Source organism: Poecilia reticulata, linkage group LG3, assembly GCF_000633615.1.
Source record: "Poecilia reticulata strain Guanapo linkage group LG3, Guppy_female_1.0+MT, whole genome shotgun sequence".
In the NCBI taxonomy this organism is placed as follows: domain Eukaryota; kingdom Metazoa; phylum Chordata; class Actinopteri; order Cyprinodontiformes; family Poeciliidae; genus Poecilia; species Poecilia reticulata.
Genome location: NC_024333.1, coordinates 2693292 through 2720787, shown reverse-complemented (window position 1 = coordinate 2720787; position 27496 = coordinate 2693292). Strand labels below are relative to the sequence as shown.

The 27496-nt window shown below is 40.5% G+C and overlaps 1 protein-coding gene across 6 annotated transcripts in view; it reads left to right on the top strand.

The window, feature by feature from the left end:
- mtss1lb (MTSS I-BAR domain containing 2b) overlaps window positions 1-27362 on the top strand; it is a 70815-nt gene extending 43453 nt beyond the window's left edge. The window contains exons 6-17 of one of the 6 annotated variants that reach the window (XR_001776461.1): window positions 1425-1499; window positions 2972-2980; window positions 4989-5146; window positions 5820-5927; window positions 6012-6109; window positions 7228-7495; window positions 7752-7826; window positions 11105-11260; window positions 11711-11893; window positions 13393-13558; window positions 17532-19220; window positions 19266-27362. Coding sequence is in view for 5 of the 6 variants with exons in the window: in XM_017303982.1 (XP_017159471.1) it covers window positions 1425-1499; window positions 2972-2980; window positions 4989-5146; window positions 5820-5927; window positions 6012-6109; window positions 7228-7495; window positions 7752-7826; window positions 11105-11260; window positions 11711-11893; window positions 13393-13558; window positions 17532-18400 (2165 nt within the window). In the remaining variant the exon portion in view is untranslated. Of the gene's footprint in view, window positions 1-1424; window positions 1500-2971; window positions 2981-4988; window positions 5147-5819; window positions 5928-6011; window positions 6110-7227; window positions 7496-7751; window positions 7827-11104; window positions 11261-11710; window positions 11894-13392; window positions 13559-17531 lie in introns of all 6 variants that reach the window. The other 5 variants (XM_017303984.1, XM_017303982.1, XM_017303983.1 and 2 more) reach the window with 5 other exon arrangements.
- Window positions 27363-27496: the final 134 nt, after the last annotated feature.

The window sequence follows — 27496 nt, the reverse complement described above, 5'->3', positions numbered from 1 at the left end:
GTGTCCAACGTCCACCAGACTTTCTAGATCAACTTGGATTTCCCTCCGTGTTTCTGTCACATTGCTTTCTGATTGGCTTCTCGTCACATTCAACAGGCTCCATTCTCATTTGCCCTCATGGGACACCATTCACTGCGGTATTGAACCAAGAGGATCCAACATGTTGAATGTGCGTGATTTTAGATTGGAGCGGTCCAGACCTTCAGACCACTCTTCACTCACCACACATGGCAGTAACATCTCTTAAGATTATCTGAAGATCCATTCCGATAATCGAGACGTCCTTACGATTGTCGGAAAGGGAAAATTGTGACAAAAATCAGCAAAACAATCTTGCAGTTTGAACTAGGCATTACGGAACTTCATCAAACAAAATAACTAACCCTACTCAAGTTTTCTACAGTTCACTCCTGGTATTTCAACATAAAGTCAACTTATCCTTGATGTTCTCTTTGAGTGAAGTGGGATTGTTGCGGCCCCTCTAGACAGCAGGCCAGAACCCAAACATCTTTGTCTCACTGTGTGCACAGAAACACTCACACCAGACTGCTGCCTTACTAAATCCTCTTCAGAAGATGACTGCGAAGAGAGTTAGACTGCTGTTTTATTCACAGCAGTCCCACTCTCAGCTCGAAGTTCTTGATGATACCATGAGTTGTTGATTGGAAGCTGTCTTACAAGCAGATATTGGTTTCCATTAGGGTTCTTCAAATACTACTTGCAGCAGGTTCACTAATGTTTAATTACATCAGTTTTGCAGCTTCTTTTCTTTTTACATGGTTTTGTGGGGATACTAAACATCAGCCTAAAAAAAATAATTTAATTTCTTCGAAATATTTTTTTGACAGAAACTTCCTCTAATTAGTAAGAGTTGGTAACGAGTCTGTATGTCCAATGCTGATCTTTCTGATTATTATTTTCCCCTCCTAAATACGGAAAATGCCGTGGCAGACCATCATTAACAAGAACTCTGTCAGTTCAGCCAGGTTAATATTATTTATATATGCATAGATCACATTTTTGTAAGTTGTGGAATCAATATTTCTTTATAATGTCTATAGAGATGGTCTAACTACAACCACTCTCGTTCTAACCTTGATTTCAAACTATGGATTCTGACACCAAATTTTCAAAGTGTTTTTTTTTTTTTCTTTCTCTCTTTCTCAAACTAACAAATATCCCCTTCTAACCATTTATGGTTCCTATCAAATAGTTTGAATATGGGTAGACTTAAATGAGAATCTTTAGCATGTGTCCAATTGTAATGTTTTTCCTTTCAGGCAGTGAAAAGACAACAGGCTCGTGTTGGATCAGTTCCCAGACTCAGTTCTGCTAAAGCTAACATGTGAAGCGCGAGGAAATTTAATTTCACCCCGAGGCTTTGCATTCCCACGTAAAAGCATCTCTGTTTCTCCTCTTTCAAGAGTACAAAAGGTCACGTCACGAGATCAAGAAGAAGTCATCTGACACCATCAAGCTGCAGAAGAAGGCTCGTAAAGGTAACCAGAAGTGACGCTACGGCTCTGATCTCAGTCATGATCTTTATGTGGAACTTTGGAAAAGGAAGTTTCTTTTTTTTGTTTTGTTTTTCAGCATTGCTTTTTCTGGGATCCTACCACTATTCACCAGAGCTTTATCAAAATAAAGGAATACATTTATTTTAACTCACTCAATATTAAAGGGACAGCATCAGGTGAAATCGGCTTTTTTCAGCTGTGCGTCATGTTAAAATGATATTCCCTCATCGAAAACAAGCGTGAAGTGTTGATTCTTTCATCCATGTTTGAGAAATCCCTTAATCTCCATGGCAACCATTCAGTTGTACCAGACGTCTGGGTGGAAATAGCCCCACCTTTGAGGCGCAGCTCCTCCTCTGAGCTTCAGCCTTACAGGGCAGCTCTCCCCACTCAGCTCAGACTAGCCAGCAGCAATTAGCAAACACCTGGTGGAACTGTACATCTGTTGAGCTCATTATATGAGCTACCTCTTAGTGTAACACTTGTAAAAATGTTGTTAAAATGGGTTAACAGAGGAACCATGTTGGGATGACTTCATGGAGGCAGAGTTTCAGAAAGTGCAGTAGTTGTTAAAGAGACAGAGGCCCAATTTCAAGATGTTAAGTTACAAAGTCAAATTTCGTTTTAAGTTATATTTGATAATTCTATAGATGTTTGTTTGTTCTATAAATTGGCACTATGAGCCTGGAAAACACATAGCACTGTCTCTTTAAGCTGCTCTTGTTATCAACAAAAATGAAGCAGAAACCAAAATTTCCAACTGAAGTGATTGTGAGTTTGAACGATAGAAATAAAACCATTGGTTGGTTTATGCTGCCATCTGGTGACTATTGAAAATATTGTAACTCCTAGTATTTGATCTGTTACATTTCTTCAATGGAATTAAAAAAAAAACAATAAATATTTATTTATTTTGTTTGTATTTCATGATGAATTTTATATTTTTTATGGATTATTTATAATTTTTTCATTGATAACAGCATAATTTTTTTTATTTTGAACAAAACAGCTTTCTATAATGATTTAGTATTTTAAATTTAGGAATTTATTTCGGACATTCCACCAAGTGAGCAAAAGAAAGAAAAGCATGCGTATGTTTTCTACGCTCCTTCACCCTGACGTACGTATAGTTGCGACCCTGGTCATGTGTGAGTTTTGTCCCAGCTGAAGCCTGGTGATATATTTGGTTCTGGATTCATTTTTGGTTGTAGCTGTCTTGTTTTGCTCTAACCTGCTGCACTGCGGCTGTCCTGATGGCTTCTTTGTACTAACCTTAACAATAAGTTCTGCTATTTATGCTCTCTCCCTCTCTCTCCCTCTCTCTCTCTGTCTCCCTTTTTCTTATTTTTCCCCCCAATTTTGCTTCTATTTTTGCTGCCCCGCCCCTCCCCACTCTCACCTGCCACCGTCTCTCTGTCCCTCCGTCCCTGTGGCATTTTGTCTCCCTGTAATAGAGATGCAGGGTAAGTATCGGCCTGTCACTCACCGCTGCTCTGCGGCATCAGTCTCTTTGTCATCCTGTCTGTCGTTGTTTTAGACGTGACAGCAGAGGGTTTGATTTGACTTTGTCACTTTAGGTGAGCGATGAAACTTTTTGTGGTTCAAAGGAGTCAGAATAAACCTCCTGCCCAAACCTCAGAGTTTAACTGGCAGAAATTAGCCAACAGTCTGGTGTCATTTGATCAGATTATCTTTATTTATAACTGATAAGAGAAAATAGCATTTTTTCTTACTTAGATCACCACAAAAAAAAAAAAAAATGTAAGAACATTTTTTGTTGCATCATGTTCCTGGGCTACAAACAAAATGCATTGTTTTCCTTTTCCTTAAGAATAAAGCTAACTTAGAGAAAACTAAATTCTGATTGGTTCTTTACATCACAAGTAAATGTTGTTGAGATGAACAAACGTAGCTATAAAGAGAAAAAGTAAGTCTTTAAACTGAAAATGAATGCGATTGGTCCTCCAGACCACGCTATTTCTGTAAATTAGCTTAGCTGATAAACATTAGCATTAACACAGATTACTGTGTCCTCTCACTCTTTAGTTGCCCTGACCTTCAAATAGAAAAAAGTTTCTAGAGCACTGCAGTCTCTAAACAACTTTCCTCAAAGTTTCGGTCCCCTGAGGATGGATTAGAGTTCAGCCTCTATAGCAGCTCGTCTTTGTTGCCTGATGTAACGGAACTTCCTCCTTGACTCCTTCGTGACTTTTGTAGCTCGTTTTATTAGAGCTTTGTTGTGACACTGCAGGCTTTCTGCTGTCATGCTGCCACTTTTTTGCTACTCTCTCTTTCATTATGTCCCTGATAGCACTGACATCTGCACTGATTTGTGTTGCATGCTGTAACACTACAGAGGTCCATTTCATGTCTTGCTTTCTATGCATTGCATTTCACTTTTACTCTTCTAGCTAGCAAACAGCATCTGGATTTTCTGTTATGTTTTGGCTCTACGCCACGGGGCGTTTGTAAAGATACGGCAAAAAATTACGATTTGGGTTATTTGTCCTGTCATAACGGCATAAGATGGTATTAGCGAATTCTTAGTTCGCCAGCTAAATATTTAGTTAATGCTAATTATTCAGATTGCTAGCTAAATATTCCAATTGAAGCAAAATATTATTTTTGTTAACTAAATATTTAGTTTGTAAACTAAGTTTGTGTTTCTCATTAAATATTTAGCTTTAACCCGGGACATTTTTAAATGAATGAATAACATGGTGAAAATATCTATTTTTCTTATGAAAGGTTAAATGACCCAAATTCTAGTTGATTTTTGACAGTGTAACTTTTCAGACGGCAGCCATGCTACGCTGGCATTGGACCAGTGCTGATGCTGTAACACGTCAGAGTAAAGTTCTCCTCCACTAAGATTAGATTTTATTTATGTTTTAATACTTGAGTACAAAGAGGCAACAACCTGGAGCTGCAGCGACTTGCAAAGTATTCATACTTTAAAATGATTTTATGATGTGACAAATACAAATGTAGGGTTAGCTAATGAAACTATATTTATCAGAGAAGCAGTAAAGATGCACATATTACTACACACAGCTCAGGTGGGAGAATCTGCCCACAGGGCAGCTAGTGGTCATGCACTCCACAAATGTGATAATAACATAAAACATTAACCCTTCTGTGACACATGGTGGTGGCAGCACCATGATGTGGGGATGCTTTTTCACAGAAAAACTGCTCATGAAGAGCAGCAGAATACTTGAAGCTTAGCCTTCCAGAAGTACAACGACATTGAAGATACACCCAGAGCTGCAATGAAATGGCCTATTCAAAGTCCAACAACAACAACAAAAAATTCAAACAATATAGAAGTGAATATCTTTGCAAGTCGCTGTAGATGTAATCTCTCCCCTTCCTTCTTTCATTCCTTGGTCCTCTTCTCCAGCTCTCCTGTACTGATCCGTGTCAACCCTCCTCACTTCACTGAAAAGTGCGTTCTGTGTTTACTGGCAGGGCGAGGCGACCTGCAGCCGCAGCTGGACAGCGCCATGCAGGATGTGACCGACATGTGTCTGCTGATGGAGGAGACGGAGAAGCAGGCGGTGCGCCGCGCCCTGGTGGAGGAGAGGGGGCGCTTCTGCACCTTCATCGGCTTCCTTCAGCCCGTGGTGGTGAGGAGGAAGCCGGCCCAATCGGACCCTGGTTTACTGTTCAGCGTTGGCCTGGTAGAAAAACAAAGGATGTGACGGTCACCACCAGATTATTATTATAGTTCACTAAATTTGGTGCAAAGTTAGCGCACACACTGACTATGACAAGATCTCTAGCTTATTAATGAAAATTATTGAAAACTTGTAAGTGGAAATAAAAGTAGCGTTTCTTTCAGAAAGACAGGAGAGAAGTGGTAAATAGATGGATAAGAACACAAACCTGTAAGAAGGCAAAACCTTTCCAAGAAACTGCTGGATTCTGGAGATTTCATACCAACAGCGCCCTCTTCTGCTCAAATGGTTTAAGACAATAAATGAACCAATACACAGATTTTTCATTTAGAAAACCTTTTTGCACTTATTATTCATGAATAAAAACAACAAATCATCTGGAAAAAGAATCACAGAGCTTTTCAATACTAAATGTTTGACGTTAAATCTAAATTATTTTATAACCTGATGGCATTATTTACATAATAAAATCCAGCCTCACAGGTAATGAAAACTGACGATTCAGTCTGAAATGTTTGGAGCTGCAGTCGATCATAAGGGACATGACCTCCCTGAATGGTGTGAGATGCTGGATTCTGACGGTCACAAACATCACACTCCTCGTTTGTGTCCTGTTGGCCAGAATGGAGAGATCGCCATGCTGGGAGAGATCACCCACCTCCAGGCCATCATCGACGACCTCACCGTGCTGACCACTGACCCCCACAAACTGCCCCCTGCCAGTGAACAGGTGAACTGCAGCAACACCTGGCTGGTAGAAAACGCCGGAAGAGTGTGTGAAACGGACTGACAGTCGCTGCTTTCTTTCTCACAGGTGATCAAGGATCTGAAGGGCTCCGATTACAGCTGGTCCTACCAGACCCCCCCGTCGTCCCCAAGCAGCTCTGGCTCACGCAAGAGCAGCATGTGCAGGTGCAAACACACACATACACACGCACACAAACGTACACTCAAGACATAAAAAACCAGGACGTAGCTATATTTCAGTGCTGTGTTCAGAACTCTTGAGTTTTGGAAAGAGGAGCCTCCCTGGATGTCGGTGTCTCACTTGTACTGTCTGTGTCTATCAGAACATTGTTAGTGTTTGTGCCGCCATCTTTGTTAAACTCCAACATTCCCACAGTTTAAGCTTGGAAAGCAGCTCACGAAAAGGCAGATTAAAATACAACAGTCCAATTTGACATCAGCTTTACTTGGATGTAAACAATGCAGTGCCTTGCAAAAGCACGCTTTTGTGCCACACCACAGACAGACTGCAGTTTATTTAACAGGAAAATGATGTGATAGTCTAAGCAGAACACCTTCATGTTTCTAAATGTCCACACTTTTTAGATACGGACCAAATCTGAAAACGGTCAAGGCGTATGAAAGCACTGCATATGGCCCATATAGCAGAAACTGATGTGTGAGGATTTTGATTGTGGAAACAATAATCTCTCAGCGTGTGTCTGTGTGTATGTTACATCTAGGGCATCAGTCTGTTTATGTGGAAATCACACATTCACACCCTTCCACCTGTAGTGTTTCTTTATTCCCTGAATCTTCCTGAGTTCACACACTCTCTGTTTACCCCCTCCCCCTCCTCCTTTTCCTTCTCTGCACCCCACCACCCTCCTCTGTGCTCTTTTCCCATCTTGGCTTGTCTACCTTCTGTCTTGTACCCGGTTTGTGATTTGCCCTCTTTAACTCCTGCCGGACGCTTCACACCCGGTTCCCTTCACTTTCTGGGGAATCTGCTTCTAACTGTGACTGTTGTGTGACTTTACACCAACCCGACCAACTCACAAAAACTTCTGGAATCATTCCCATCAACCAATCACAAACTCTCTCCTCGCCTCCTCCAATTCTTTGTTCACTCTCCCAAACTTTAACCAACAACTAATTTTACCTTCCACCACGTTCCTCTGATCATAACCGCTTTTGCATCTGGCATTGTAACACTCCTCACCCCGTCATCGCTCTGCCCCGCCCCCCTCTCCCTCCTCACCCTCCTGTTCCTCCTCACCTCTCCCTGAACCCTCACCATGCAGCAGCGTCAACAGCGCCCACAGCAGCGCCTCCCGGTCGTCGGGGGGAGGTGCAGGTGTGGGTAGTGGTGGAGGTTCCCAGCCACACTCACCCTCCTCCTCCTCCTCCTATCGCTACCGCAGCAGCATGCCTCAACAGCCTCCACCACCAGGGGGCATTGCAGCCCACCGCCTCAGCAGTGTTTCCTCCCACGATTCGGGCTTCGTGTCCCAAGATGCAAACATCTATTCCAAGCCTCCCTCGCCAATGCCCTCTGACATCACCAGTCAGGTACGAAATCCTGGTGCCTTCACCAACGACAGCGCACAGGAGCATTCTGAATGCAATATCATTTTGTTCACATGCACATTTAAAAACATAATACTCCCTATCAATAGTAAGTTGTAGAAAAAACATAGTAATAATAACACAATATATATCTCGTATATATGCATGGAAAAGAAATGTTAACGTTTAAAAAATTACGGCACTGCAAGTTTTGAGAACTGATAAACTAGATAAGAAAATGTTTTTCTTTTTATTGTAGAAATCCTCCAGCTCTGCATCATCAGAGGCTTCAGAAACATGCCAGTCAGTCAGTGAATGCAGCTCTCCCACCACTGTAAGTATTGCAGCCATGCTGTGCAATGTGGCTGTTCTTTTTTAAACATAGCACATTGTTACACACAAACTAAATAAACTTCATTAGAAGTCGGGACAAATCTTCTGGGGTAAACTGTTTCAGATAGAGGAGCTTTACTTACCAAATTATAGTTGCTCTCAAAACATCTGTGTCATAGCATTAGCTTGTAGCATTAGCACAGCTGGCATGTGGTTTCCTTCTGGATTTTTTTTCCCCTACCTGCCTCACAAGTGAAGTTCTTCCAAACAGTATTGAAATTGTTTGACAAACACCAGATATGCGAGTCTTGTGGGCTAATGTGGGTCGCTGTACTCGCCACATCAGCAAAGTTTAAAATTCAAGGATAAGTGCTAAGTGTTAATGCAGCGCTGCTGTTGGAAGAGATGAGACTGGTAAATGTGACCGGATCCATTTGTATCGATTTTGACACAAATTAGTTTAATAATAATAATTTTTTTTTTTTTAATTTGTTTATTTAAGCATTGACTCTAGACTATTCTACCTGAGGTGCCACCACAAACATTACAGTAAAATCAAACTTTTTTTAAACATATCTTTATTGATTTTAACAAGAACATATACACTCATTTACAAATACATAAAATATAACCCCAGACAAAACAAAACAAAAAAGACACAGAGGAGCAGAGGGGGGGAACCCAGAACCCAGCAGACCCACCAACAGACCAATCAGGATAAAGATTGGCAATTTGTCTTGTCGCAAATCCTCCTCCCACTTGTTGAGTTGGGTATCATTTTGGTCCGGCCACATGTAAAAGACAGTCCAGATTTACAAAAGTTAATCAAGTTTGTTCTGAGTAAATACCTAATTTTCTCAAGGGTAACATAAAAAGTAATTTGTTTAATCCATTGTGGAATTCCTGATACTGTCTCTTTCTTCCATGAGGATGCAATGCAGCATTTAGCTTCCAAAAGGCAAATGTTATGTAGGAATCTTAAATTGTTTGAGATAAAGTCTTCAGGACAGATATTTAAGATCCACATTTTAGAATTAAAATCACACTTACAAAAAAAAAACATAATGAAATTCCTTAAAACACACAAACAAAATTAAAACACCGAATTTCAGCAATTTGAAAGATTTCAAGCAAACGATAACAATCTTCACTTTGAGTATAAATTTACCCATTTGCTCAGTTATATCAAGTTATCAATTACTTTGACAAACCTAGAGACAAACCTAATTTATTTTAAAAGTGGTGGCTTTTGCTGTTACATTTTGTTGACCCCTCTGGGTCACCGTACCCTCAGGCTTTTCAGAAATCCACCGCATCACCGGCTGCTGTAAATAAATTTTTTGAAAGTTATCCATTTCCTTTTCTCACCTAAAACATCTCCCCATTTAGTCACATCCGTGTTTTCAGAAGAACAAAGCCGGGTTGTTAGCGCTGAAACAACTGTGATAATTGTGGCTGTTCTGAAAGTTGCTGTTAGAGCCGCGCAGCGCACGCTGTTAAAATGGCACGTTTCACTCACAGCGGTGGCAGGAAGATCTGCGGTTTTATTGTTATGTGGAACCAGCTTGAGGCAGACTTCTGAAAGGTAACACAAACCTGACACTGACTTCCCCAGAGCTTAATGCTTTCTCCTGCAGAGATTTTATTTTAGAGTGGTAAGGGGAAAAAAGCCCCTCAGACGTAAGTGGTGGGTTGAAATGAATGTAATATCTGTTCACTTTTAAATGTCGCTGTTGCTTTGCTTCACTTGGAATAAAACCACCTTCTGTGCCAACAGCCGACAATGAATTAGGTGCGTTTTGCGCTTCAGCTGGTGATAAGGTCCCCATATAAATCTCCCTAAAATGCGTTTTTGCAACTTCTTTCATGTTTCATAGCCACTTGACTTTTTAAGCACATTCTTTAAGGTGCAGTAGAAGAAAATTGTACTGATAATTTACTGGTGGAAAGGAAAAAAGTCTAGGATTCAAAGCAAAAGCTTTCTTCATAACAACAGCTCGCCTTCATGACAGGTTTCCTCCATGATCCCGCTTTAATTCGACTGACAAACACCATTATTTGCTCTCCTTCCTGGATATCGTGACATAAACCGTGCGACACACACTGTGGGAGTCGCATAAACAATCATACAAACTTTGGATCTCTCTTTTTTTTTTTTTTTTCTTTTACATCAGATGATGGGCTTCTCTTGTTTAAATGATGAGGGGATCTTTGACGGTGACATTCTCCATCTGGACACGTCTAGTTGTGCTTTATGAAATAAAATAAAAGAGAGAAATGTGACTCCTCATGTCTGGGAAATTCTCAGATCTCCTTCAACATTTCATCTGTCTGCATTCGCATCAAACGGCATCGGTTATCTGGTGCGTATGTGACAAATGATAGAGGCGAGTAAAGACTTTAATCTGTGATGGCTTAATTTGATTGATCTAGCCTTTTCCAGTTTAAATAAATAAATCACAGAAACATTCACAGCAGAGGAACTCCTTCAACTTTAGCAGGTAAAAACTGACCTCCAGGGCTGAAACGATTAATTGTGATGAAAGAATTATTGAAATAATCTTCAACTATGATAATCGAACTGAATAATGGACTCAAAAAATGCCATTTGAGGAAAGAACACACTCAGACATAACTGTACAAAACATATCAGCATTTTGCATTTAATGTTAATGTTTTTGCATGTTTCTGTACCTTTGGATGTCTCCTGCCTGTAGAAACAGTCCAAGAGCAACAAAAAAGAAATATCCAGCTGTTTTTCAGGAATAAATGAATGTTCCGCTGGTGTCTGCAAATTGACCCGTTTCAAAAACCTCCAAATTGTCACGTCACAACTTTGTTACCTATTGTGTAGATTTTTCGACAGGCTTTACAACAGCCATGACGGCTGTTTAGACCGCCGTCATGGCTGAGTGGGCGGGGTTTCAAAGAGAGTGACATCACATGCAAAGGGTCAATACAAATGCACGCTACGCAATTTTATTTTAGTTTTACAGTTATCCTGAAAACAAAGTTATAACAGTTGAACTGTTTAACTCTTCCCATCACCACCTAACACAGTCATGCCATGTGAAGCAGCAGACCCCTGTAGGCTTTCTTCTACACGCTTTCTCCCTCAGCTAGGATCACCTCTGGTTATCTTTTCCCCTTCTCAGATTCAGGCTGGGTGTCTGTGACTGCGGCTTTACATTCTCATGTTCTCCACAGCTGGCTGCCTCGCCGTGTCTGCCTGCCGCTTTTCCATTCTCTGGTGACATGACCGTGTCTCTCATCCCGCAGTTTGGCTCGTCCTTCGTTACCTTCCGCCCCGCTCTCTCTCACTCTGGCTCCACCAGGCCTCTCTCTGTCATTCTTCCCGTTCCTGCGTCCCCACCCTATATCCGCCCCTCTGGATCCAGCTCCTCCTCTCCCACATCAAAGGTTCCCATGTGGAAGGTTTGTTGCCCATGCACTTGCCCTTGTTTTTGGTTTTCCTCCAGTTCCACCTTTTCCCTCCGTTCCAGTTGGATATGTTCTGCAGGGTTCAGATGACTTTATTTTCCTCACCTGGTTTGTTTTCCTCTCATTGCTTTGCTTCTCTAAAAACATTCATCACGGGCTGCTGTGTGTGCATGCATGCTTCTTTTATTTATTTTTTATTTACCCTCACCTGCCTCCCTGGTTGTCTGATATACCCACTGATGACTCGGCAAAAAAAACAAAAAAACAAGCTGTCTTCATATGACCTTTAAAAGCTCCAAAACACACACACGTACACACCAAGACTCGACCATGTTCTCTGCATTCAGGCGAAGCGTATCAAATTGCTGCGTAGCAGACAGGTCTCTTGTGCTACTGTAACTCTGCCGTCTGCCTGCTGTTTACTAATTCCCCTCAACTGTTCAGGACTGGTCCAAAGCAGGTCAGTATGAGCAGCCCGCGGCCGCCGCTCCGGTCCAGAGGAGAAAGGAGCCGATTGATAGGCTGAGAGAGAGCGAGGGCTCGCCGGGTTCCCATGGATACGCCGCAGCGTCACACCCAGAAGAGGGCCAGAGGCCCCGGATGACACCTGCTAGCATCGCTGCCAAGGTAACCCTGGATGACATAGAGAGAACGACTCAAAATATAAATTCTTTTTAGGATGTAATAATTAAAAAAAATATGCAACTTTATTGTTGTGTCTAAATGCATTGCTGTTATAAATATTATGTTGAATGGTAAAGGTAAAGATCATTTTATTTATACAGCACATTTTCAGCAACAAGGCAATTCAAAGTGCTTTACATGAATTAAAAGGAAATTCAAACAAAATAATAACAAACCAAAGGAAAGAGCAAAAGAAGAAAAATAATCTAATAATGTTGATCCAAAGTATATAAACTGTGGTCAGTTGTTAAATGTGCAACAAGTTTACATCTTCTATGAATGAGGACTGAAACTATTAGCATTAACCACTTCCAGACTTTTGTTTGCAAATTTATCTCAACCATCACACAGTCAAGCTGTATGTTTACCTAAAGCCTGTTGATGCATATTCTAAACATACCACGGATGACATTGGAAGCACTTTCCTGACATCTAATGGTCTGAGTTATGAATCATTATTCCTAGCTTCACTAATTTGCACAGCAAATATTACATTCGTATCTATGAATTGTGATGTTTTCAAACAATAACAAACTCAGCTTAAATAAGAAGCTATTTCAGCACAAAAACACAAATCGTATCACATATTATAGTTTCAAGACCCTGACGTTTCATGAAATGACCTGTTTAAATGAGAGAATATTTCTCAAGAGAACAACTTCTACAAAATAAGCCCACACATTTGTCAAGATAGTAATTTCAATTAAATAAGTAGACATGGAGACTTTAACTTGTAGAAATTTAATGCATTAAAATGTTAATATTATTTTATTTTATATACAACAGTTCCAAGTTGAAGTGTTTTATTTTATTTATTTATTTTTTTAGAAATGTGGACTCTCTCATTAGCGTTGGGAAAGTCTGTGCTGCTGCTACATGGTTAGCATTAAGATGCTAATTTAGCCATGACTAGCTTCATTGATAGGCTAACTCCTTTTATCACAATGTGAACACAACAGTAGTCTTTTCCAGCATCCAGTCTGATCAGTTTTTTGAAGCTAAAATGAACCAAGAGAAGCAGCTTTGTCGTCCATCGCTGTTGTTTGTGGATATAGCTTTTGCGACGGATTACACACCCACATTACCAAAACCGTTCATAGGAATGATTGTCTCATTTGTCTTTATATAATTTTTGCCAGTCTCAATGTATTCAAATAGAACTTTACAAACAAATGCTGCACACCAACAGCATATTATTTTGTAGGAAAATAAATGATGAAATCAGTTGGAATAAAAATAATATATTAAAAGTAGTGACATCCATCAATAAAACACAATAAAAATGCAATAATGAAATAAAATTATCAAATTCCACTCAAATAATTTTATTCTCTTATTACATTCTCCACATCCTCTCAGTGTTAAAGGGTCAGGTTGCACCAAAGCATCCATAACGAATCGATAAAAACATGGTAGCTCTAATTTTCCTGTGTCATCATTAGCACGGCGAGGAGGTTTCCCCAGCAGCCAGTGACCTGGCCATGGTGCTGACCCGGGGCCTGAGCATGGAGCAGCAAAAGAGCAGCCGGGACTCCCTGCAGTACTCCAGCGGCTACAGCACAGAGACCACAACCCCGTCCTGCTCCGAGGACACCATCCCTTCACAAGGTGAGCCTCTCGTCTGCTGCAGCGTTTAATCTTGCCGTGCCTCGTTTATTACCTTTCACCTGACTAACATTCATCTCATATCCGCTAGCATCTAAATCAGGGGTCCCCAAACTTTTTCCTGTGAGGGCCACATAACTTTTCCCTTCTCTAGTGTGGGGCCGGAGTCAGTTTGTAACAGAAAAAGTGTGACAATTGCAGGAGTGCCTAAATGTAAAAATATGTTGTTTTCCAGAAAGCACAATCAAATAAGCCTCTCTGGGTTCTTCACAGAACAAGTCAGGAAGGATTATAGTCCGTATTTTCCCAACTATGAGCCGCACCGGACTATAAACCACAACCCCAAAGTTTTTTGTTTTTTTTTAACCAGTAAACATACACATATAAGCCGCAGATATCTCTGCCGCTCCAGGTTTTCCACAACGATGCAGCAGCAGCAGAGGGGGACGGACAACCAAAATTTGAGTCATAACAGATCAATTGAATATCACATTTATTATGGTTGAAAAATAAAAAGTTGTGAAGTTTAGATTTAACTGAACTGATTACGGTAGTTTCCGAACGGTAACTGCAACTATAAAAGTGCTGATCCTTCGTGTCTGATACTAGCATGTGCTAAATCAGTGGTCCCCAACCTTTTTATTACCGCGGACTGGTCAAGACTTGGAAATTGTCTTGCAGCCCGGGGGGGAGAAGAGGAGGGGGGATGAAGAGTCAGATAAGGCTTCTGCCTGTTGGTGTTCCCACTAAATACTGAATATGCCCAATTTGGGTTGTCTTGGCCCTTTTATCGCAGCCTGTGGGGTTTTCCCTGACTGGGAACGAGAATACAACCTGTTGAATGTGACAGGTAGCCAATCAGAAAGCACGGTGACGTAAGAACAGAGGGGAATCCCAAACAGCTGACATATCGCGCAACTGAGAGTCCGGTAGATATCGGAGATGATATGTGGAAATGTTTATTATTAAATCTAAAGGTCATTACTATGTTTATTCAGTTAAAAATGTTAATTATGAAAAAACATATTCACCTCCAAATCATAGTGCAGCAAATAGAGCGGCTGCTCCTTTCGTCTTTTATCCACCGCCTTTTCTTTTTGTTACGTCTTTTATCTCTTAAAATGACTCCACAAACTATCACTATTGCTTCTACATCGTCATCCGTGTTTGGTTATTCTAAATTCCCGCTATGTTGGGGGTTTTACTTGATTGTCCTCTGGAATTGGGATGTTCGTGACTGGAATTGGTTCGTGTTGCTCCTGCCTTGGAGACACGAACCGATCGAACCTGTTGTACTTTTATCAGCTCTRTGGTCACAGAGGTTTGGAGAATCGGCCGACAATCCTTGAATCTTGCCAGACTTAAGACTCACAAGCTCTACTCATTTCCTTTCGACCGCAGCCCAAACGCTCTGACTCTGGTCGCTATGGTTTATATATCCCTTCAAAATAACAGAAGTGCCACAAAAACGAACGTTTTACTTTTGTGAAAATTTTAACTCACGATAATGACTAACGGGAGCCCTGAGCTTGTTTCTCTGCAACGAGACGGTCCCATCTGGGAGTGATGGGAGACAATAACACCYGAAGTGTTGCTTATATCCACAGCCTGCTTGGTCTCTACGTGGCAAAGCAGCTTGAAGCTTCATTGCCTCATTAGCAGATGGTCGCCGCATGTTACACAGAGCGGGCTTGTAATGTGGGACTCACCTAMCGGTCCRGGATAAATCCATTCTCCTGTCTCTTCTCTGGGCCTTTTCCCCTTTGCAAAGAAACTTTCCAAAGACATCTGATCTGTTTCTTACTCATTTTGCTGCTTGTGGGTTCAGTGTTGGCGGGCAAGTAACCGAGACTTCCAATGATTCACTTCCTGCTAAAGACCCCCGTGGTGGTTGAAGAAAATTCCACAACGGCTTATAGTCCGGAAAATACGGTAAATTAAAAAAAGTCTGAATGCTCTCTGGTATTGTTCAGGGGGCCGGACCAAATGTGGAGACGGGCTGGATCTGGCCCGTGGGCCATAGTTTGGGGACCCCTGATCTAAAGGAAAAGCAGCCAGTGAACAGTCTTGACTATTCTGTAGAAGTTATCAAGAAATGCTGAGCTGTTTTTTTTGTTTGTTTGTTGTGTTGTTGTTTAAATGTATTTTATTTCACTTTCACTTGAATCCCTCGCCTCTGTTACAAACAATAGATAAATTGAATTATTCATTTAATAGTCCAGGCAGCGGGCATATTTCTTGACAGATGGATCCTGACTGTTTGCTTGACGGCAGCTAAGCAACAAATACACTGAGATAAAACTGAATAATATTCCCATATGGGCGTGTTTCCTCTTTGTTTTAACGGCTCCTTCTGTGTGATTCAGAATTTTTACTTTTTTGTTTTGTATATTTGTGTGTAGTGGATCTCAAAGCCATGAGTTGCCCTTGGATGTTTTATATGTTTTATTTATTTAAAAAAAATTTTTTTTTTACATTTTTCATTTTTAAACTAAAAAAGTTCAATAGTTTTAATAAGCATAAATCTGAAAAGTGTGATATGTATTTGGAGTAATGGTGCCCCTCTTTTAACCAATATCCCTAAAAAAAATCAATGAAAGCAATTGCTACATGAAGCCACCTATATGGTGGAATCTACCTGTGTTTAAATTATTCTGAGTATTAATACAACCCTGCACTGATCTTGAAAAACTGGCCTGGTAGCACAGGTGGTTAAAACTGATGGATTTTTTTTTTTTTTTTGAAAAATTATTACAAACAAATTAAAAGCTTCTTATATTAAAAAACATTCATCTTTTTAATCCCATATTAAGCAGGAGTGTATTGACTCACTTTTACTCAAAAGCAGACTTTGGTGTATCCAGATTTTCTTTTTAACTAAATACACCAAGTATGACCCAAAAGGTGACACAAGTTCTTCCAGCTGAAACCCTTTTTCTTGTCTTTAAGCACATTTTGCTCCATGTGACAAAATGATAAAGACCTTGAAGATATAGGAAGATGTACAATGGATTCCTGTTTTGTTCCAGCCAATTAACTGCTAGATTAAAATCTGAGACTAAATTTCTGTGACTAGATAATGTTCATTCAGTCTGGACTGAATTTGAGCTATTTTGCAGAGAGAAGAGTTTGGGAACAATGTGTCGAAATAAAACTAAGACTTTCTGCTATAATTGTGATTGTGTCACTGACTCACAGGGGCTGAAGACAAACGTAATATTTAATTAGATTTTTATTTATAAAAGCGTTAAAAAGTTAGCATCATTGTCCTTATTTCACTGTTATGCACTAGTTTGTGTTTGTTTACATAAAATGACAAGAACAACAGAAATACATGGCTGTAGAAGGATAAAATTTAGAAAAGTTTTAAGGGGTAGTATTATGTAAAATCAATGTTATAATGTTACATGTACATCAAGTTATATTGTTATTTCCTCATCAAAAACATGTCTGGAGTGTTACCTTGATTCTTTCATGCTTGTTTGAGAAATCCTTTAATCTCTATGGCAACCATTCAGCTGTGCAAAACACCTGGGTGGACCAAGCTCTACCTTCGAGGACAAAGCTCTTCCTCAGAGCTGCAGTTTTCAAACTTCAGCCTCACAGAGCAGCCCTTCCCTGGGTCTGAGCTCCTTCAAACTAGCCAGCAGCAGTTAGCAAACTGCACATCTGCTGAGCTCATTATCATAGCTTTTTCTCAGTGAAACGCTGGTAAAAATTTTTTTTTTAAAGAATTAATAGAGGAGCCATGATGTGATGACTTCCTGAAAGCAGAATTTCAGAAAGAGCAGGAGCTTTTAAAGAGACAGAGGCCCAATTTCAAAGTGTTAAATTACAAAGTAAAATTTCTTCTGTCAAATTTAAAACTTAACATATCATGGGTCTGGAGGAGCACCGATTGCGGGGGACCAGAGATACTGAATAACGTAAAATTTCACAATTTTCTCTTTTTCTGTCTCACCCGTACCAATAACAGGTTCAGATTATGACTGCTACTCTGTAAACGGAGACACTGAAGGCCCGGATGGACAGGCAGAGTTTGACAAGTCTTCTACAATTCCTCGCCATTCCAACATTGCCCAGAACTACAGGCGCATGATCCAGACGAAAAGGCCAGCCAGTACAGCTGGTCTGCCCAGTGGGGTCCTTGGTCCAGGAGTTCATGGGATACCAGGACAGCCAGGTGGAGCTGGTGGGGGAGGAGGATCAGGGACTCCGGGCACCGCTACTATCCGTCGAACCCCATCAACCAAACCGGGGGTGCGGCGTACACTGTCCAGTGCGGGGCCCATCCCTATCCGACCTCCCATTGTGCCTGTCAAAACACCCACTGTTCCGGCAGACTCGCACTCACCTGGTGCAGGTGGCTATGCGGGGGGAGGGCAAGCAGGCGGCGTCCCCGTCAGAGTGGGAAGTGAAGAGTGTGTGTTCTTCACCGGAGCCGAGGATGGCCAAGGAGGGCTCGATTATGTGAAGGCGTCACCGAAGCGCCTCAGCCTGCCCAACACCGCCTGGGGCTCTGGGGCGGCGCTGGAGGTCTACGCCCAGCAGCACTGCATGGCATCGGGCTCAGCAGCCGGATCAGAGGAGGAGCAGATGATCGCGGCCAACCGGCACAGCTTGGTGGAGAAGATCGGAGAATTGGTAGCGAGTGCGCACGCCCTCGGTGAGGGTCAGTTCCCTTTCCCCGCTCTCCCAGATGACCCGACCCCAATGCCAGGTGGCCCGAGCGAAACTCAGACGGAAGGGGCAGAGGGGTCCGGCGACATGCTGACCACGATCAGGAGAGGAGTTCGCCTTCGCAAAACGGTCTCCAATGATCGCTCGGCTCCCCGTATATTGTGATCAGCGGAGAAATGCGAAGGGTGGTCAGTCGATAGGTCAAATGTTGGTGTGGTAGTACCCAACCACCTAGTGAGTACACGAAAACATAACCATGTTGGAAAAGCTATATCGTAACAGAGGATGAATAAAGTCGAAAAAAAATCCATACAGAAAATGTTTAAAGACACCTTTAGAGTAAATGATATACAGTCTAATATAATGATAACATAAGTAAACATAAGCGATGCTGACGAGTACAAGTGAAATACTTCATGTTGACCTAGCAGGCCGCTATAACTATTGTGTGTTGGACGCATGTTTGTCTTCTATACACCGTCAGACAGGGATGGAGAGACTCATAGGAAAAGTGATTTTGAAAATAAATGGAGGCAAAGAAAGAAGAGCGCTGGGTTCTGTCCTGTTTGCCACCAAACCCGTCTCCCTGTCCTGTTGCCCGACTAACCCAGCTGACCGATCCAACTTGAAAGACTGACGGAAGGGGGCTGATGAGGACCAGAGAGAGACAGAGAGGTGGGGGACACAGATCGCCTCGCAACCGGCTTCAACTGAAGCCAGGTCGTGTAGGCAACGACGTGCTGTGCCAAAAAGGCCATCAAACTGCTTGGCAAGAGTACGGGGAGCTAACAAACCAGAGGGCCACTCTGGTTCACGCTGATGTAAAAAAAAAAAAAAAAAAAAAAGGTGTTGGCATTGAGCCGTACTTGTTGCCCTTCCCCCCTCTCTCTCTGTCTCTCTCTCTCTCTCTTTCTGGGTACATTCGTGTGCTTCTCGGAAAATGTAAAAATGGAGCGTGTGGGTATATGTGGTTGATTATGTGTGTGTGTGTGTGTGTGTGTGTGTGTGTGTGTGTGTGTGAGTGAGAGAGGGGGTGGGTAGAGCTCTGCTGCAGGACAGCTGGTTACCCAACGAGGGCAGGGCTTTTTTCTTTAGTTTTTCTTTTTCTCCTGTGTCGTGTGCGTATTTTCTTGTTTATATCGTGACGTCGTTTACCTTGTTACCACTGTACGGGAAGTTCCGAGACCTATTCCAGGCCTATAGATATATTCATATATATTTTCTAGAAGCAGAGAGAAAAAAAAAACAAAAACAAAAAAAAAAACAAAAAAAAGTGAAATCAGAAATGGAGCAATAAATGTGTTTTATTTTCTCGTTTCGAGGAAGCGGTTGGATTCGGAGGATTGCAGATTCTCCTTTGTCCCATTCAGGCAATCATCAGGAATGCTAAATTACACATCGACTGTGAATTCATGCGTTTTTCATACGCCTCTCTCTCTCTCTTTCTCTCTCTCTCTGTCCCAGTTTTTTTTTCTATTAAATGAAGTGGATTACAAAAAATTTGAAAAAAGAAAAACTGTAAGCACTTTGATGAGAGTAGAGTCTGTACAATAGCCAGTAGATGTTGTTGTAGTCATGCTGTATGTGTGGAGGAGTGATGGAGGGGGAAGAGGAGTGAAAGCAATGACTGTGTCCTAAGGAGATGATTTAATACATTAAAGTAGAAGAAGGCAGAGAGAGGTAAAGAGGATGTGAAGAGGACTGCTAGCACTGGAGTGATTGGTTAAATGAGAAAATGTATGAATATTTTCTTAAGATGGATCAGGTTTTAAGGCGGGAGGCAGGATGGGAATGACATTGAAGAGTTTGCCTGAACGGGTATTTTAAGGATTGAAGACATACTGTGGGAAAAAATACCATGTTTTGCTGAGTGAGATGATTTTTTTCTTTTTTGGAAATATAGGCCTAAATAGGCCTAAAACATCCAGATGAGATTTTTTTTTAAATCAGTTTATTTTTTTTGTCTTTTACCTTAAAACTAGATGTAAATCTGACAACTTTTAAAATGGAAAAAATACCTTTCGAAACTGTAAAGCACATCGAGTGGAACAATTAAAGCACTGTCTCAGGAAAGGCACATCACTTTATGTTTTTCATTTGAGTGCAAGTATAAAAGAAATAGCCAAACTTGATTGTAATTGGGTGGAAATAAAACCTGGAAAAAGCTAAACATTCAAAATTCAGTTGATCTCATGATGTTGATGACACCATAGAGAAGCTGCAGGACCTGATCTCCAGAATGCTGAAGGTTTTCCATGAGCTCATAAACACAACACAAAAATAACAGCTCATTTGTGGGAAACTGTATATATATATTTTAATAGTGGATGAAACACTTAAGCTTTCAATCAGCCCTATGTTAAAACAGAACCTGGATCACTTGTGTTCCTCAATGCTAAACACTGTAGTGTAATTACACAGTAACTCCTCAAAACGCCGTACATCTGTCTGAAGTAAGGACGAACCTCTAATTATTCACACCCTTGTCAGATTCAGATTTCACATTAGTTTCATTCAACCAAAGAGTTTGTTTCTGATAGAAAGTTAGACAGAAATGTCTCAAAAGATAACAGTTTTGTATAATTAAATGTATTTACATTTATTTAAAAAAAAAGTGGTATGATTACCATGTAGAAAGATATTCAACATGGACACTGTTATATAGACACCAAGGCATAAAATGTCTATGGCATTAGAGCTCTCTTCTAAACATGTTAGCCATTGTGTTATTTGTTAGTTGGTACTTTGGGACAGGTACCTCACCAAATTAGATGGAAAAGCAATCTTTTAAAAATTAACTTTTGTTCTCACTGGAAGTAATATTAACATTTTTTTGTGGCCCTGCCAGAGTTTCAACTTGAATCTGATAGATATTCTGTGGAGGGAGCAAAAGATTAGGGTGATGGTAAAGAGGCCTTCCAATATCAAGCACTTGAATCTCATTTCCAAAGATAAATTGTTAATGTACAATTGGAAGCGTGAAGAAAGCTGGTCAGCAGTCATAAGAATGGTTGGACTTCTGTAATTTTAAGAATTTTTTTTCCACTGGCAATTGATAAGGGTATGAATAAGTTTTACTATTCCATTTTTCAATAAAATAAATAAAAATAGAGTAGTTACTCAAAAACGATACTTCTTTCACATTGTTTTATCTTTTCAGACACCTGTAAACAGTGGTAGGCACACTTACACTAATGTGCTAACAGCAATTTTTTGTTGTTTAGCACATCAGCTAACTTTGAAAACATTTATCGCATTTAGCTTCCCCCAAGTTGTTTTTTAAAATTAAATTGGTGCTCCAGGGTTGTAGTCTGTCAAAGACCGATGTCATTTGAATTGAAGTTAGCACATTAGCATTAGCCTCTGCTACTGTGTTGGTGTAGTGAGTGCTGTAGTATTAGCGGAACTGCAGGTTATGATTAGCGCTTAGTGCTCCTAGCTTTTTAGATAGCCATGCTCATAACTGCCTGCTAAATTTCCTATCAGAAGAAAACTTTTGATTAAATGAAAGAAAAAAAAGAAAGATCTAAATTAAACAGGGGTGTGAATACTTTTGGGGTTCACTGTAAAGAATGAGCCTTTTATCAAAGCTAAAGTACTGAAAAATTGTTTACTTTGCTATTTTTTAGAGTGCAAGAAAGTTGGCCAAAATATTTTCCAGATGAGATATGAGAAAGCGTTTGCATTGAGATACTCGCTTATAAATTCTCAGTGCTCAATGGAAAAGAACAAATGTAAAGAAAGAAAAAAACAGGCACCCAGCACATTTCAACTTAGTTTTGTGCCAATCCTTAGGTTAACCTCAGGACAAAACATTATAAAAGGTAGATCTTTTAGATTTGAGAATAGGTGGAGCCTGTTTGGGAGGATACGGACGAGTCTTTTAAAGTTGACAGGAAGAGGGAAAGATGTGTGGAATGAGCATTTCACTGCCTGTTCATACAATACGTATGTAACTGTATGTGCTGTACTTCTAAAAGAGAATCCGGAGCACATGTCTGTTGTAAAGGGTTGTTAGAAAATATCTCATTAGTTTACTTTAAAAAAATATATAAAAATTTGTTTTTGCCTTCTACTGTTACTGTTGGAATACTAGATCTTGCTTTAATTATTGTAAAAATAAGAGGAGAAAAGTCCAGTTGTAACACAAACTAACTAAGCTGTGTGACATATGGATGTAAGGCGCAGAGACTGAGTGTGTGTTTGGATGTGTCCTTGGCTGGCTGTCGATCTCTAGACTAATAAACTTTTCATCACCATGTCTGTACACGTCTCCAGCAGTGATCTGAACATGAGCATTAATATGAGCACTCATATATTTTTTATCCTAAGCATTCATTAGGTTCCTTTGCATTTTGGAAATGAAAATAATGCTTCCAGAAGGTTTGTTTTCCCCTATTGCTTTTATTTTAATGTCTTTGTCACAGTATGGTTGTTTTTATCCCACTTTGCTGCTGTGAGGCCACTAAATGATAGAATAAAGGCAAGAGCAGATTAATTCCATTCCTACGAAATGTTTCTTTTTAGGCAAAATTATGATTTTTTAAAAATGTTTTTAGATTATCTGTCGCTACACATCTACATGCTTATGATGGATGTACTACAGTGATAAAAGGCCACATCAGTCCCTGAACTTCAGAGTTAAACTTCAACAAGTACCCAGTAGAAATCAGAAGTCAGCAATTTAAGTTCAGTCTGCCTGAATTTCCATTTACAATTGTGTTTCACGATGGGTTTGATTCATTAAAACACCACTTTTCTTCTCTCTGTATAATTATCATTACCCTCTTGAAGTTCTTCCACAGTGTATAGCTTTGATTTGAACATTTCTTAAAGCTCCTGCAGGATCTGCTAAATGTTTCCACCCGTCATTCTTTGAAGGGTTATTTTTATAACCATTTTGGGGGAAAATAATCTACATTAAAAAAAAAAATGTTTCATAATTTGTTATACAAAGTTACAAATAACTCATTTGTAAAACTGTTTAGTTTTTTGTTATTTCTCATAAGGATCTGGTTTAACAACAGGAGGACTCACCTTTTTCCTGAAATACTAAACGAGACGAGTTAATCTAATTTTAAAGTTGTTCTTCTTTTTTTCCACCTAAATGACAAATTAGTGCTTTAAATAATCTGAAGAATAAAATTTAAAGTAGAGCTGAGTGCACACAGCCTGGATTCATTAGGCTGTGTGCCCTGTTTAACTAAAGGGCTTTAGTTTAGCCTTGACAAGAAGCAAGCATTGTTAGCGGCTAATGGTTAGCCAGTAATGGTATTGTTGCAGTGCTAGCAAAACATTTCTATATTGTCCATGAAGGAGTAATAAACAACTTCAATTCCAATTAAAAGTACTAATACTGTATGATTTCAGAAGGAACTGATGCCACTTCATAATAAATTTAACTCCCAGAATAATAGTTTCAGAAAACATAAAGACACAATGAACATTCAGTGGACTAGTGGGACGGAGTAAGCTAGCCTAAATTCATGCTACTTCGCCACATCTGGCACAACGGGGAGGTTCGAGCTCGGCCCGCTTCCATTATTAGATCGGAAATGTAACATTATTATTTTCCTGATCCAATGAGTGTAAAAAAAATAGAGCAGGGAATTTGCCAACTACTGGCTGAAGATTTCTTGACCTGCTAAAGCTTGTTTGGGGAATTCACTGGCATTGTCTTTCCCTTGTGGCTAATTTATCCCTTTTTTCCCCCCGCCCCAGCAAATTTTGCTTGCAGGCCGACTTAATCTGTCACTTTCTCTCTAGTGTTTTTTTTTTTTTTTGAATTATCTAAAATGCTGTCAGGAATTATTTAAAAGTAGTGCAGTGCTTATATAACTAAGTGGGCTGGTCAACCCAACCAGCTGTGGGGTTTTTTCCCCCACTTTGTCAAACACAATGCAGCTCAAGAACTACTTCCTCTATTGCTTCAAATTAAAAGTATCAAACAGAATAGAACACTGTCTTCACATAATAATAAAATAAACCTACTTATCCAGATGTGGTTTACTGGATAATGTTTACACAGCCAGACTTTGATGACAGACATGTTGGTTTAATATCGCAGGCTCTTATTCCACAAGATCTCATTACACCCCTTGGATTCCCTAGCAGTTAAGGGAATCCAAGAAAATCATGTTTTACTGTGATGGATTATTTTGTGCTGAACTGCCTATGTCAACATGCTGAATCGATTTTTGCTCCAGTTTTGTCATTTTCTGAGTCGCTATGTAATTAACAGCTTTGCCCAACCAGAAGTCGGGCAAAGCTGCAGCGTGTTTGTACATAGGAAGGAGCATAAAGGAATATTGTGCCAACGTGCATGCTCCCACATACCTCATACACTCAGCATACACTCAAATTGCTCTTAGCACTCTTTGGCAAGCTAAAGCAGGCAGATGTGTTTCTTTTCCACCACGTTGAGGCTTTTCATCCTGTAACCTCTCATCATTTCCTGAGCCCTCGTACATCAGTGCACCCGGAGATGCCACGCAGCAGACAAGCTAAAAAAAACAAAACAAAACAGTGCTTGTCACGGTGGATGACGGGAGACCCAAAACACCGTAGTTGGTCTCTCTGCGCCTCTCAGTCTATTAAAGCTAATGAAAAATAATTCTGATGAAGTCTTAATTTCCACCTACGTCCGCTGCGGATACTCGCTCTGTGCTCAGTTTATTTTCCCCTCCTAATTCATTCTTCACCCAATCCCCTCTATATCTATTAACTTTCTGTTGGTTTGCATGTGTGCACAGGTGCAAACGGTGGGTCTGTGCTGCGGTGGCTAACGCATCCTGGGTGGGCTGTTGTATGAGTTGGAATTGCTAACGGGGGTAAACGTCTCCCTGGTGGATGTGCTAACGGGAGTCGTTTTCCAGGCAAGCAGATGGACGCCTAACGCTCCATCTCTATGCTAGATTACATTTTAATTAATTTTGATCAGGCTTTTTGAGACGTTTCTTGGCAGCAGCTCAAAAGCAACTTAATATGATTTTTTATTGTTTTTTTTTTTGTTTTTTTTTCCCGGTGAGCTTCCATGCTAAAAAAAAAAAAAACAACTCGAAAGTGCAAGCAGCAACGCATGCTGCTAAACTCTAAGAAGCCTCAACCTGAACATGCATTAAAATATATATTTTTGACAGATTATTTGTCATTTTAATTAAATTAAATTTTACAATCACTGGCTTAACCACCACCAGTTTTAAATTACTTCAAATGTTGGCATGGAAACTTTAAAACGATCTCCAACCAAATCCAGCACTAAAACATACTGCAGGACTTAAAGTGAATTGTTCAATTTCATTGATCCTGGCTGCTGTAAATACCTGCAAATGAGAAAATCTGTCGCTCTCCTGAAACGTTCGAGTAATGAAAGAAATTACTTTTATCTGCCTCGTCCACATGTTGAAAGAGAGACTGCTGCTATAAAACCATGTGACACCCAAAACGTAATAAAAATTTTTTTAAAAAAACCCTGCTACTTTGATATACTATGATATAGTTAGGTTTGCCCTGATCTCCTAGATGTGGTTCCTGCCTAACGAGGGTAGAGTTGCCCCATAACCCAGAATATATCAAATTTGGTCAGATATCTGATCTGATCTGAATCCTGGAGAAATTTTTAACTTTTATTTCTGAAATTTCAAAATTCTTCCTTTATGTCTGTTATTTAACATATTTTCAGCCATGGCTACTTTACAATAGTATTGTTTATTTAAACGAGAAAGCTATCGCCGTGAGGGTTAATTAACACACTGCAGAACTGCCACACCACAGGACCGGGCGGTCCTCTGGTGTTGCAGTTCCTCCTTCTACACTCCAACAGGCCTCTTGTTGTTCAGCTCTAGCGTTTCTGATTACACCCTGCGTTCTTCATCCAGTGTTGTCCCTGTAGACCCTCCTAAACTGAAGCAGATTGTATTAGCTTTTTCTAGATTAAAGCTACAGTAGCTGAGATTTGTCATTTTATTAACACTTTCCTCCATCTCCAGCCTCCCCCATCCCTCATGGAATCAGAGACTTTTAGATTGCTGAAAGATTTCATATGTGAGGAACTCAGCTGCAAAAGATCTGGCGGAACAACATTTGTGTCTGATAATTTGTGCGTTTCATGAATACACAAACGTATGGAAGCACATTTTGAAGCGACGCTGCTCATTACGTGGCTAGTCCAAGACGTTACAGCGCTCGTCCAAAAAATCCCGCAGGTCGCTTTGTGTTCCGAGTGAGACTAAAAGAAGCATCATGAAATTGTTGGACACTTCCTGCTTCTTAAGCCATCTGCCTAAGCTATATAAAATGCTGTGTGCGTATGCATGTGTGTGTGTGTGAGAGAGTTTTCGTGCTCCACAAGGACACGTGGTTAAAACCCCTACTGTTCTTCCCTTCCACTTCCCACACACAGTCTGTCAATCCTTCTTGAAGTCCCACATTCAACAAACCCAACGCACATCCACAGACACGCACACACACACGCACACACACACACACACACACACACACCGCTAGACACTCATTTGAAGTGAACATGACAAAGGTAGATCCTCGGTGGCCACATAAGGGTTCACTGATGTCCTCTAGGGGGCTCATGATGTAACGCTCTGCAAGTTCCCATCAAACATCCACAACCAAGTAGCCAAATGGGCCTCCAGGTGCCACTGTCGCTGTAACTAAAGTGAATGTCTTACTGTCTTTACTCAACGTCTCAGTAGTCACTCTTGCTCTCTTGTTCCTTCTTGAAAGATAAGAAGATCTGAACTCTTTAGAGAAATCGGTGCCCAAGTCGCCATGGAGACATTTTCTACGGGGGCCGCTTAGTTCACGCTGAACACTGTGACCCGAGTGAAAACCTGCTTACTCGATGTTTCCACCCGATCATTTAACCTCCTTCTTACCCTCCAGTAGTCGCTGTGGTTTTGTCTCCCTGCGTTTCCTCCGATGTTTCTTTTAATTTATTGTTCATTGATTTCTAAGGTTTCTAAGGTTGTTTTTCTCTTTGTCACTGATATAACTTTTTTTTTCCTGTCTTCCTTTTATTGTACAAGTGACCCTTTTTCTGTTCAGTCACTGCTAATGTAACAAAACGCACTGTGATGATTCCAGTATTAATAAAAGTTGTACTTAAACTGTGTGCTGCTGTGTAGAACTGGTCCTGTCATTCAGTAATCCACAGCAAAGCTCCTGAACTGTCTAGTAGTAGTAGTGTGTGTGTGTGTGTGTGTGTGTGTGTGTGTGTGTGTGTGTGGGCGTGTGTGTGTGTGTGTG